Source organism: Mastigoproctus giganteus, chromosome 6 (genome assembly GCF_048544385.1).
Source record: "Mastigoproctus giganteus isolate SK-2022 chromosome 6, ASM4854438v1, whole genome shotgun sequence".
In the NCBI taxonomy this organism is placed as follows: Eukaryota; Metazoa; Arthropoda; class Arachnida; order Uropygi; family Thelyphonidae; genus Mastigoproctus; species Mastigoproctus giganteus.
Window position 1 is genome coordinate 53949214 of NC_143580.1, and position 14300 is coordinate 53963513.

Below are 14300 nucleotides of genomic sequence, written 5' to 3' on the forward strand. Positions count from 1 at the left end.
TGTCCCTGGTACTTTTCCTAACATGTTGATATAGAGAACAGCGACCTAGTTGATTTAAAAATATTGTTATTGTGGTGGTTTCCCTAGGTTGCTCTAAATAAGAGGTATATTGATTTCTGCTATAAAAAGCTACTCATATTTATTCACTCAATTCATCCGCTTATAGAGGCTCTCATCATACTTTTCAATATTTTGATCTGTAGTATATCTCCGCTCTTATTAGGTGTGCTATCATATATGCAGAAGTGCCTATTGTCTTCATCATCCTGTCCATCTGTTGTCCATCTGCATGTAATAACTTGACTCTGAGTGTATAACTTTTCATGAAATTTGTTTTTTTTTACTTGCTTCATATAGGAAGACTTGTCAAACCATCTCATTTTCATGAAATTTTTTTTACTTCCTTCCTGTACAGCTTCATGTACAGCTCTAAAATGGTATTCACAAGCTGGCTGCTAGTTAGTACACTAGACTGAACCTATTGGTAACTCTCTAGGAGGCTTCTGGATCAGCCAGTATATAATCTCGCTGCTTTATACTCTGCAGGATAGTGACTGGAGAGAGTCCGAGTAGTGTGTATGTGTGGGGGGGGAGGCATTGTCGAGGCCACGTTATGTCAAGGATCTGGGTATGTTCTTACCATGTGTATGCCATATCCAAAAATTTCATTACTTCATACAGCAGCGCCTCCGTAGCCAGGTGGGAAGGAGCAGCAGTGCGTAGCACACGCTTCTTGATTAATCCGGGGTTCGAGCCCATCACCACCAAGTACGGAGAATGCGGAAAGGTCAGGGAATGACCACCGCATATTCTGGAGCAATATGGCCTTAGTTGCTAATGCTCCTGAAAACCAAATAACAAACAAACAACAAACAAACTTCATACAGCATCCCCCCCCCACACCTTTTCTTACTATTGAATATACCATGAATTGTCAAACTAATAGAGCAAACTTATTTGCAAAAAAGATTTAACCGCTCAAACACTTCCTCATTCATTACACAAATATACATGGTCTCAGTTCTAATCTCAATGATGTCCATTTTCACTTACAGTCTGCCAAACCTCATGTGCCTTTTCTTACAGAATCTCAGTTATTGGTTTATTCCACCACTGCTCATCTCAGTTGTCCGAATTATTTGTTGTACTATTCCTTTCGCTTCAAAGGTGGTATCAGGTGGTAGATGACTTTCATCAACCGGTGAAATACCACCACTTTGCTTATTGGAGGCTTGAAGTGGTGAAACCCATGTTTAGTCTCTAGAACAAAGTTTCCGGCATCCCCCTCCCCTCTCCCCATACTTCTCCTTCAACCCATGCACGGTACTAAGTACTATAGGTTTTGATACCTTTCGTGTTTGGGGTTCTCATAAAAAAAAAAAAAAAAAAACTTGTGCATATGTCAGTTCTGATATTCCCTGTCAGAGACTCAGTAATTTGGAATCTCCTCTTTTCGATCTTCTCTGGTTTAAAATCTTTCTACCACATTCTGCCAAATTCATCTGTTACTTCTATCTTTCTCACAACTCCACTAATCACTTGAAACTCTTTGAAACTTGATTTTCTCCAGTCCAACTTTCCTAACAGTGAGGTAATTTAAATTTTCCTAGATGATTTTAATGTTCACAACTCCAGCTATTTTCCGTTTTCTAGTCATACAGACCCAGCTGGTCGAGACGCTGAGGCTTTTGCAATTACTAATGACTGTGCACAGATTGTTCATTTACCTACCGGAATACCAGACAATCCTAACATACAGCCAACATGCTGATCTTTTTCTCGCAAACAACCCTTGCAAGGTACACGGTTAAGTTGAGTGGTTTTCTAGGCACCTCAGATCACAACTTGGTGATGGTCTCTTCTCCAATGGAGCCTTTCTCTCAAAGCCATTCCCAACCTCGTGTTGGGCGCCTCCGTAGCCAGGTGGGAAGGAGCAGCAGTGCGTAGCACATGCTTCTTGATTAGACCGGGGTTCGAGCCCGTCACCACCAAATACGGAGTATGCGGAAAGGTCAAGGAATGACCACCGCATATCCCGGAGCAATATGGCCTTAGTTGCTAATGCTCCTAAAAACCAAATAACAAACAACAAACAACCTCGTGTTGTTTGGCATTACAAGAATGCAAAATGGGATGACCTACCTGATTTCTTTTCCTTGATTGGATTACTGTTACAAAACTCTGATGTCAACATTTGCTCAGGTCGTGTCAGTGAATTATTCTTGTAGTAATGGAATCCTTTATTCCACACTCCACCTTAAAATCTCATCCTTTATCTAAACCTTGGTTTTTCCCAATAAATGTGCTAAGGCTGTTCAAGAGAAGAATGTTGCATATTGTAATTGGCTCATATCCAAATCTCCAGGGTCGTTTTATGCCTACACCAAAGCCTGCAACAATGTAAAGCAGTTATTAATCAGTCCAAACTAGATTTTGAACAGGCTAAGAGTAGAAAACTTGCTTCTTGTCCAAATGGTAGCCAAGCATTCTAGTGTCTTGCCAAAGCTATTGGCAGCAACTTCTGTCATTCTGTGCTCCCACCTCTGTCTAAACCAGATGGTTCTATTACCACTTCAGCCAAGGATAAAGCTGACCTGCTGGCATCCTATTTTTCTTCCAACTCATGTATTAATGATCTTGGTAAACACCTCCCACCATTCCCAGTACGTTCCATTCAATGTCTCCTGTGGTCTTTCATCAAATTCCTTCTGCTTGGAATTTGCTCATATCCAGCCAGTTTTTAAAAAGGGAGACATCACTACCATCCAGTTATTGTCCCATTGCAATCACCTCTACTCTTTCCAAAGTATTGGAGAAAACAATTAACCACCAACTCTTAAACTATCTAGAAACTTTCCATCTGATCAACGATCGCCAGTATGGATTCTGTCAATGTCAATCCCCTGGTGATATTCTGCTTTATATTACCCATCTTTGAACAAATTTAATGGAAAAATTAGGTGAAACTCAAGCAGTTACTCTTGACATTTCAAAGGCTTTTGATTGTGTTTGGCATAAAGGTCTTCTAAATAAGCTTCCATCTTATGGTTTGCCAACTGTTTTTTGTAATTGGGCATCCTGTTTTCTCTCTGACTGCTCACTACAGGTGATGGTAGATGGCTCTCTGTCTTCTAACTTCTCCACTAATTCTGGTGTCTCCCAAGGTTCAGTTCTTTCTTCCACTCTTTTCCTCTTGTATATTAATGACCTTCCTCCATTGACCAGAAATCCTATCCATAATTTTGCTGATGATAGCACATTGCATTCCACTTTCCAGTTTGAGAAACCTTGCCCTGCTCAAACAGCTTCAACTTCTGAAATATCCACTACCAATTCCTTAACTGCTGATCTCCAGGTAATTCTCCAGTGGGGTAATGATAACTTAGTTGATTTCAAACCTTCTAAAACTCAGTCCTGTCTTATATCTCGCTAAAAGGATTCTTCTGCTCCTATGCTTATCTTTGATGACACTCCGATATCTAGGTGAGATCATATATCTCTATTGGGGATTACCCTGACTTCTAATCTCTCTTAGCATAAGCACATTGCAAATATTGCTTCCATCTAAAAAACTGGGTTTTCTCTTTTGCTCTCAGTGTTACTTTTCTTCCAAACAGCTGTGCACTCTGTACAAATCAGAAATCTGCCCTACCATGGAATATGGTTGCCACATCTGGGGTGGTGCCCCCAATTTCCTGTGGCACATTTCCAAACAAATGCAGAAGTTGCCTTTGAAAAGTATAATTCCCATGCAACCCCTTCTCTCTTTTCATTTATTAATAATTGCTTCATATATTTGTTCATATTGATTGATTGGTATTAATAGTAACCATACACCTTTTTGTGCACTTTTGTGATTATTTGGGGGGGGGGCTGCAAACTGTGTCACTCTAAAGTTTGATCAACAGTTAGAAACATTCTAATTGAATATCCAAACTCATTGCTATCCCCATTATGAAGTGAAGAGGCCAACAATCAATATTTGTTATTTATTGCTAAATACTTTTATTAATTATTTATCTCTTATTTTAGTTAATTAAAGTTACCCATACACATTACATCTATCCATGTGTGTGTTTTGATATCCTTATTATTGGACAATGAGTAAATCATAGTTTTGTGTGTGTGTATGGTTTTGATATCTTTATTACTGGACAATGAGTAGATTATTGTTGTGTGCGTGCCTGTACACTACTGTTTTTAAAAAATATTGGATTCTGTAAAAACATAATTTCGGTTTGTAAAAGGATTCTGCCATAGAAATAGGTTAAAAAAGCACTGATATGTTGTATAATTGTCATTCACATAAATAAAAAAGGTCTTTTTAAAAAGTAAGTTAATATTTTGGGGAAGAAACTGTGCTTTTCCATAATGAAATGCTGCAGGAATAAATGCACAATGTAATGTTTATTTTTTCTTTGTTACAGAATGCCATATTCTTCTGAGTATAAACAAGAACATATTATATATGTTCTTGTTTATACTCTTGCACAACCACCAGGTCGGTGGAGTTTACAAGGTGATTAAACCAAACTTGATACCATATTTGAAAGGTGGATGAATATAGAAGTGCACATGCAGTTATCTGATTTCTGTATGCTTAAGCTCACAAAAATTTATCAGGCAACTGGGAATGACATTTGGTTCAACAGTCATGTTTATGAAACTTTCATTTTATGATAATGCAGAATTCTGTACTTTTATTTGCACGTGACAGTATTTGCAGTATCATGAATGGAATGTTTCCACACAATCTCAATTTTTTTTGCCTTATTACTTACATCTGTTTGGGGCTTTTAAAATCATCTGGTAAGGAAATGATTCAGCAATAATGAAGTTAAATGATTCATTAAAACCTGATTGATTACATAATGTCCCTGGAAATTTATGACAGAAGTATGACTACACATGTGACAAAGTGGTACAAGTACTTGAATATGATAGTTGATGTTGCTGAAAAGTAGTGCACTGATTTACTTTTGTTTTCATTGTTCTCTGATTAAATGTCTTTTCACAAAAATGTTTATTGTCCTACTTTTCAAACAGTCTCTCTTAGTCTTGTCTTCTTGCCACTTAGTGTTACAGTTATTTTAATTTTACTGCTATACTGCTATTTTAATTAGATCTGTTCATAAACATGCAGAGGGCTAATTGTATGCATTTCAAAGGCAGATGTCTGCAGTTTTTCTTCTCTGCATTAAATATAGACATTTGCACAGAGAGAGAGAGAGAGAGAGAGAGAGAGAGAGAGAGAGAGAAAAGAAAAGAAAAGAAAGAAGAGAGAAGGTTGCTGAAATTTATAGTACTTTAGTAATGGACTAGTGGAAAACGCAGAATAAACTTGTTGACATTGGACTTGAATTTCTGTAGATTATAATTATTATGAAATACAAAAAGAACAAGGATGTGCCAGAGAACAGATGCAGAAGAAAGAGATGATGAAGGGAAGAGGAAAAAATAAGTTATTTATTGAGTTTCCACTTGTTGACTTGTTGAGGCATATGTTTGGACTAGTTTAAGAGAAAGGGTCGAATTACAGATACCAGTTAGAAGAACTGACTGTGCTCATGGAAATAATTGTATTTATAGGAAAGGTATGAAGTAGAAATGAAATAGCCATGTGAAAGGGAATGTAACAGGTTTCAATTATTGATTAATCTTATTATTCTCATTTAAATGAAGGCAAGGAATTAAAGTTTTTGGATTAAGTCCATATATAAAGTGGGAATAGTCTAAGTCCATGTCTGGAAGGTGGATGGATTTGAGATTTGTACAGGGTTAATAGCTGCTCTGAAGGAAAAATACCATGAGGCAAAAGTGAAAGCTGGGTTTTATGGATGTGTTGGGAGCAATGCTTGTGGTATGCTTTTGCCAAGAAACGTTGAAAGTTAAGACTAATCAAAATATGTGTTCTTGTTTAGGAATATTGGTATTGTTGAACTTGGACATAAATGTAGCAGATTCTTCTTTTTGAAAATTGGCTTTGAATTTTAGGAGGACTGAAGTTAACCAAGTTCGTTGCCTCCCACTTGAGGTTTATGTGTAGATAAAAACTGTGTCGTGGATATTTGAATAGTTGTTTGCATGGGCAAGGTTTGTCAAACTGAAAAGTGAATATAGTATTTCAACAAAACTATTTTTAGTAACTTTGGTATTCTTTTAGAAAGATATGGGTTCAAATACCATTGATTTCAGGAATTTCTTAAGGATCTTTTCACTTTAGGCTGTAGCTAGCTTTTCTCAGATGTCTGTGTAGGGAGTGAGGTAGGAGGTGGAACTTTTCAGACTCTTTCCTCAGTTGGATACAGGGTATACCACTGGATGTGGGGTTTTCTATATAACTGTGAGGCATTCTTCTCTAGATGTAATGGACATTGACTCTATTAAAGTATAATATATCATCTTCTTTGGTTATGTAATAAATAATTATCTGTATAATGGCATAGATAAAAAGAGCAGATGACTGAAAACTGCGAAGTACTCTAGCATACATCACACAGAATGAATAGCCAGAAAGGAAAATAGTCACTTGCTTTCAGAACGTGGAACATCTGATGGGAATGTACTTAGGAAGCTGTTGTGCCATATCTGATTGAAAGTGTTTTACCCCTTGGGAAACCAGAAATGTGAATAAAGCAATTACAATAGTTATGCGTATGTTTATTGAAACAATGCATGAGCGTTGACTTTGGGGGTAGATACAGTCTGAAATATAATTTAAAACCAGAAGAGTGCACAGCAGTAATTTTTTATGTGGGCTGTGTGGCTGATAAATGTCTCATGGCCACTCGATTAAATGAGGCTGAATGAACATAAGTCCAGACATTCCCTGCATTTTTTTGGCTCATATTACAACTATTGCCTTATATTTAATAGATTTCACCTATCATCTATTATATTTAATAATACATTTCACTAAAGTATTAGTATTGACAAATGATGTTCAGTTATCCCGAGGTTTTTTCCATTCTGCATTACTTTGAGTGTGGTACCACCAGCTAGTATGTTGTACTGAGATTACTACTGCCGATATGCAGTACTATGCATTTAGTGTTAAACATCCAATTTCCACTTCTCAGCCATCTAATTAATTTCCCAAGGTCTTATTGCAGTAGCGTATCCTGATTCCTATCATTAATCACTGTATCAACCTTTATATCATCAGCAAACTTGGATAAGCCTTATATGCCTTCATCAAGATCATTAATAAATATTAAAACAACAATGTGTCTGACACTGAATCTAGGAGGAGCTCTGCTAATGATATTAGTTTGAGATGAGCAGTGTCCATTGATAACTGTTCTCTTTCTTTTCCCTTAACCATAGAGGTAATTTGCCTGTAATACTACACTGCTCCAATTTGCAGCACTTTTATGTGTAACTGTACCAAAAGCTTTTCTGAGATCTGAGTATATGATGTCAAAATTATTTTTTGTATCCATTTCCTCTATTACTGAATAATAGTATCAATCAGATTGGTTAGGCAAGATTACCCCTTAACAAATCCATGCTATGACTGCTATAAAACTGCATTCCTGTCTAGATGGTTCTGCATTACTTTTTTAACTAGTGACTCTATTTTTCATGAAACAGAAGTCAAGCTTACAGGTCTGTAATTGCTCAAGTCACCCTTTGATCCCCCTATGTGAGTTGGGGAATCATTGGCACATCTCCAATCCATAAGAATCCTCTCTGAATCCAAGGATGCTCTCATAATAATGACTAAAGGCTTACCTATTCTGCTGTTTTCTTTTAATATAATTGGTTAGATTTTCATCAGTCCCGGGTGCCTTATTTACTTTTAGCTTTAGCAATTTCTGTTCCACCTTTTTCTCTCAATTATCACAAAATTATTTACCTCCCAGTTATAATTTGATGTACTTGTATTCTCATCCCAAAAAACATCTTCACAGGTAAATGTAGATGAAAAATATTTATTTAGCTTGTAACCAACTTGAACAGAAAGCAGTTCATCCCTTTCCTTCTAGTGTTAACATAGAAACGAATTCTTTGCTACTTTTTTAGTATTTGTAGCCAAAGCCTTGGTTGTAGACTAGTTTGTACTTACTATAGGTTTCTGTGCCCTTTGCTAATTTATAATCATCCTGCATTTTTTTTCTCTGTCACTTGTCTCACAAGTTCATCTGACATTCATTTGGCCTAATCTCAAACAGTATCTCTTAGTTGGTGTAAAAAAAAAACTAGTAGCTTTTGTGATTATTTCCTTCAGTGCTACCCATTTAGAATTTTCAGTTGATAACATTGTCAGTTAATCCGAAAAAAAATTTAAAAACTTTATAAGAGACCATTGTACTTACTTTAGTGAAAGCAAAATCCCTTCCATTAACCCTTGACAGTAGTTATATCTTTTAAGTAGAGTCCACATCAGTTTAATACGATCACTGTCATTTAGTAGTACCTTTATCTAGATATTCTTTAGAAATTTTGGTTATTACTTCAGAAATAATTGAAGTAAAGGCAAGAGAATGACAATTTCATGACAGAGGTTTGTCTCTATATTTAGTAATTGTGTGAATATGAACTTCCATGCAAAAATTAAAAAAATAATGTTAAAGTGTCACATAAAACATTAAACTCAGGAACACAAGATTAAGATTAACTGGAGAAATGTTGCAATGACCTACTGACTTTTCTTTAACAAGATTGTTTGGGATTCTTTCTCTCTCTCAAATCCAACTGAAACGTGCAGATTGTGTTTGGCACGGCAAGAAAAAATTTATGAAGACCATATTCTTAATTTACAAAATTAGGACCTTTTTTCTTTAACTGAAAGTTGCAGTGGAACTATTGATTGTGAAACAAGTGTTGATAAGAATTTTTTCGATTTTAACATATCAGAAAGCCCATTTTTCATTGGACAAAAGCCAGATTTTATATTTTTTGATATTTCACACTCAGTTTGACTGACTTAAGTGAGCATTAGTGAAAACAGAAAATAAGTCAGTGATTATGTAGGTGAAAGCTAATTGTGATATGCTTTTTGTTCTTGTTCAGACATAGCTTTAAGACATATTAAAGAAATAGGGCAGATAATAGGAAATTATTGAATAATTACTGAAATTCAGCATCCTGAATTTCACTGATGAAATGAAAGAACGTTTTATTTTATTTTTTTTGTTTCTCTCTCTCTCTCTCTATATATATATATATATCTTTGAGAAATAATAATTCCTCCATAAATTAAGCTTTCAGAGAACTTTGTCATTATTGGTTGTTTATCACCTTTCTCCTTGTTTGTATTAATATTAATTATAATATAATTTTTATTAGAATTGCCTCTGTGTTATATTTAGACATTGTGATTTAAATAGGTAAGTGATGTCAATGATGATGTTAGAAGAGCTGCAGTGGAGGCTCTTGGCTTCATCCTTTTCAGGTAAGATTTTATAATGGCATATGTTTTATTTCTTATAATATTCATTAAAACTGTTTTGTTCCTGTTTAATTTGAATGAATTTTTAAGCCACTATGTGTGTGTATCAGTTATTTAAGGGTTTATGAGTGCAGCAGAATGGATGATGTTATTTATTTGTCATTTGAAGATATTTATTTGATCATTTGAAGATTTAATTGAATGTTTTGTATATTAAAGGATCCCTCTCAGGTTTATAACTCAGAAAAAAAACAAACAGGTTTATATTTTGTAATTTTTTTGCCATTCTGACATTAATAGGTCACATGGCTTAATAACTAATATTAGTAACCACTTGAGCATTACAACTTATTTGCAGTGTAAAAGGAGAAAACGTTTATTGGTCAAAAGTGGATATGTTGATTTGGATATCATATAAGCAAAATGCCATTTTATTCCATGTTTGGTACAGCACCATTTTCCTAAGACCTTAGCAGATTATTCTCATTCAGGAAAATATTTTCTAAATCAGAAGTCTCAAGAAAAAACATGGTCCTGGTAGGAAAAAAGCAATAGCTGTTTTGAATGAGATAGCATCTGAAAACACAGTCCCCCCCCCTCTTTTTTTTCTTATTGAAGTGAGTATCAATGCTCCGGATAAAAAGATTTATCTCATATTTATAATGTTTTTTTACAATTTTCTGCTATTTATTTCAGTAGGATCAAAGTATTTATGATGCCTTGATTCTGCTGGTGAAAATATACATGATATTTAATGCCTTCAGGATTTGAATGCCATAAGATACTGATTTAATACCATATCATTTCTATGCAGACAATGCTGCTGTTATGACAAGCCACAAGAACGCTTTTAAAACCTTTAAAAAATTGCAGCATGTAACAGCAGCAGTAGCGCACACTGTTTGCTATAACAGTATGTACGCTCATTATGATAAAGGTTGCACCTATAAAATAGTGGTAAAGCACAAATATGGATGTAACAATTTGCTTATTGCATAATTAAATAAAAAAACTAATTAAAAAAAATCCAGTGCATAAATATTATTTTTAGAAAAATATTTTTAGCTGTTGTGCACATAATGGACAGGATATTGGTGAAAACACTGAGATACCATGGCCCCATCATGTGTAAGTAAAGCAGAAAGACTGCAGAGGCAGGCAGAGTAGGGTTTCCCTTTTGAGTCAATTCCAAATTTTTCAATCTGTATGACATATGATATGCAAATTGGTAGTGACAAAATACACAAAAAAAACTTTATGAATTAGAATGCCATATGAGTTGGTATGTTATAGTCTAAATAGTCGATGTGATAAAAATTTCCAAGAATGAGACAAGGGAAGGAGGATGCCACATGCAGATTGCTTCTCTGCAATCATCTAATTATGGATATAAAAGAGGCTGTGCCCAAGTCCACTGTTCCAAATGGACAAGAGTGCATAATCAGACCCTGGTCACTTCAAACTGAATGAGCCCAGTTGGCAGAAGTGCCTGTTACTAAGACAGTAGAACTCACTTTTTGCAAGGAAGTGTGTTTTGGAGGCAGTGTTGGCATAGGTGAAAAATGGGAAGATGTAGTTATCAAATTATAACAGAGGTCGACAGTCTACATTCAGTAACAAGATTATTCAGTCATCAGTCTAATTTGTAAAACAACACACAAGCAATCATGGACCAAGTTTGTGTAGAATTCAGTGTCAAATGTGTAGAACTTCTCTCCTCAAAAACAATTAGAAAAGAACTGAACAAAGTTGAATTATTGTACACAGCAACCTGACTGTGATATTCAGCAAATTAGATTACCTGCTGATGCACGTCTGCATTCCCAGTGGTACCAGGAGTGTGGCATGGACTGTTGAACAGTGACATAATGTGATTTGATCTAATGAAGCATCCTTTTCCTTGCAGTGAAATAGTAGACATAGTGAAATAGTGAATTGATGTGTGCACACATCCATTAATCATGAGTTCCAGCAGTTCCATAATGATGTGTGGAACATGTTTACTTGCCATGGCCTGGGATTCTTCCAATTTGACATATATCTCACTGGCACGAGCGCACATAAACCTCACCTATACCTTATGCCTTTCAGTATTTCTGCCTGTCTGGAACAAGTGTCCAGGATGACTGTTCTTTCATCCTGAAAGATACAGGACCCATATTGTCAAGCACTGATTCAAAGATCACAAGAAGAAAGTTGTCCATCTACCATGGTCCTGCCTTTCACCTGACATCAGTCTTAGTTTTATATAACATTTGTGGAGGATCCTGGAGCAGCACTGTGATTATGGATGAATGACATGGATTCTATGCCATGTTGTACCATTGTCATCCTGGCTGCACACATTGGCCAAAACTATATTGACAGACTTTTTGTTAACTGAAGATTTTTCCATTATTCTGTCTGCCACTAGTGTAACAAAAAATGCAAATGTTTTATATAGACTGTTAAGAAGCAGAAATACTTTGAGGTAGTATATTTGAAAATTTTAACAGGCTCTGAATCCCCCCCCCCCAGTTATTCAAACACTTTTGAATAATGGGGGATTATAGGCATGTTATTTATGACAGCAGGATAACGGTTGGCGCCTCCGTAGCCAGGTGGGCAGGAGCAGCAGTGCGTAACACACACTCCTTGATTAGACCGGGGTTTGAGCCCGTGACCACCAAATACGGAGAATGCGGAAAGGTCAGGGAATGACCACCGCATATCCATGGAGCAATATGGCCTTAGTTGCTAATGCTCCTAAAAAAAACCAAAATAACAATAACAACAGGATAACGGTTGTACCTCTTAAACTTCATTTGAAAACTTAAATTTGTGTGTTAACTGGGAAACTAACTGATTTTTATGAAATAAGATGAAGCAAGTAGAATGACTGAATAAGAAACTGGAAAAGTATTACTCTTTGTAGTACGTTAGTTGATTGGGTAGGTTGGGATTGACCTAAACTTAATTTTTTTAAAAAATAAACATATACATATGACAGTGACCATGCTATCACTCTTTTTCAATATATTCTTCCCCATACACTGACACATTTATTCCATCATTGCAACAAGCATTTCAGCTAGAAATCACCTGCATTATATAAACCAGGCAAAAAAGGTTGGTCTGTCCTTTCTTGGTTTAAAATTAAGCATTTATTTGCTTACTGGATAATTCAGGTTCTTGAAAGCCTCTTCTTCCAGAGCCCAATCTCATTGACACTGTAGACTTGCATAGAAAATACTTCTCTCCTTCCTGCCATTCTCTTGAAAAAATCTTCAACTGTCTGTTCATCAGCATCGGCAGTTTCACCTTGCATCCTGATGTTGTGCAAGCCATACTTAATTTTAAAATACATAAACTATCCCTTACCTGCACTGAACCTTGTCCTTGGATCTCTCCCAATGGTTTTTCACTATCTCAAAAAAAGTTGACGCCTAAGCCTTAATATTGTTGTAAAGGTTTAAAGATATTATTTGTGCCGACCGGGCTAGCCGGGTGGGTAAAATGTGCCTGTGTGGCAACCCAAGGGTTGTGGGTTCGATTCCCACCTAGGGCTTGGATCAAAGTACTGCAAAAATCTTGGGAGGTGCATTATGGCCACTGAAGCCTATGCGCCAACAACTACCAAAAAAAAAAAAAAAAAACAACAACAACAACATTATTTGTTCTTGAATCAAAAAATCAAGTATTTTTATCTCGGCTATTAGCGTGTATCATGTTTTCTTATAATTGTTGACTGTAATGGGGCTGAAGTTTTAATTTCAGTACTCATTCTGTTCTTTTCTTTAAGAATTTTTTGCACAGTTGTTTGACAGGGTCCACTTGCCTTCCAGTTTCAGACTTCAACAGTCCACTCTCACTAATTGTTTATCACTTGTAGTGAAAGCAAAAGTGATAATGACCTTTCTGATATGTTTCTTCATTACAAGCATTGATTCAGTACTGATATTTGTCTGGCATTTTTAGGATGAAATATTAAATGAAAAATACACAAACTGTAAGTATTGGAGCTCATTGTGAACCAGATATATATATATATATATGATGGAAAAAATATCAGTTTGGTAAAGCAATAGCAGTTTTTGGGTGAGATACGGTGCAATATGTGGACGCCTTGTGCATCAAACACCCGAGTAACGTGCATAGGCCAACGCCGGCACTATGGCGAAACTTAGAGATACAATATATAATTAAAAGGTAAGCGTAAAACAAAAGATAAAACATAGAGCAAAAAGATGAAAGCAGTAATGGAAGTAATATATGATAGAGCAAACTATAAGATAGAGCAAAGTAAATAAAATAATGAGGCAAAATTGTATAACAGTACCGAGGCAAAATTTTAAAGCAATGAGGTAAATTTTAAAAAAGGGGTCAATTATGGGTATGTTGATACATTAAAAGGGACTTTGTCTAGGGCTAATGCTCTCAATGTATCAGCTCATAATTAACGTAGCTATCTGTTTCTGTAGTCAACTGCCAGCAAATCTAGGTAAGAATATAAGTAGGATGTAAAAAGGTAATAATAATAAGCCGAAAGCTGGTAATACGCCGTTTTTGGTAGGTAAGGAATTTAGAAGCAATAAGATGTGATCCAAATGCTGAATATACTAGAGTAAGAGTTCCATCCATTGTAGTTGTATATCTTTGTTGAATAGGCAGCTCGGGCTAAAGGAAGGAGAATGGAAATAGAATGTAGAATAGCAATAGTACCTCAATCCCCCTCGAATTGCTCTAATAGTTCATGAGGTATGAAGGAAAATAGTGTTATATAGTTTATAGTCAAAAGTATAGAAAAAGAGAAAAAACAATTTTATGTGGGAAGAAATCGGGAGCGTAACTTCCCGTCCGTTAAAGAAAGGGATCCTGGTATATGATTATAGGTATTACATCGTATAGGATGTGGGTAATATACTGT

General features: G+C 35.8%; 1 protein-coding gene across 1 annotated transcript in view; it reads left to right on the forward strand.

Annotated features, from left to right (window-relative positions):
* The window catches only part of Rpn2 (Regulatory particle non-ATPase 2), a 459562-nt gene that overhangs the window by 151806 nt on the left and 293456 nt on the right, over positions 1 to 14300 (forward strand). The window contains exon 17 of the mRNA XM_090375965.1: positions 9333 to 9397. Within this exon, the coding sequence (XP_090232091.1) occupies positions 9333 to 9397 (65 nt within the window). The remainder of the gene's footprint in view (positions 1 to 9332; positions 9398 to 14300) is intronic.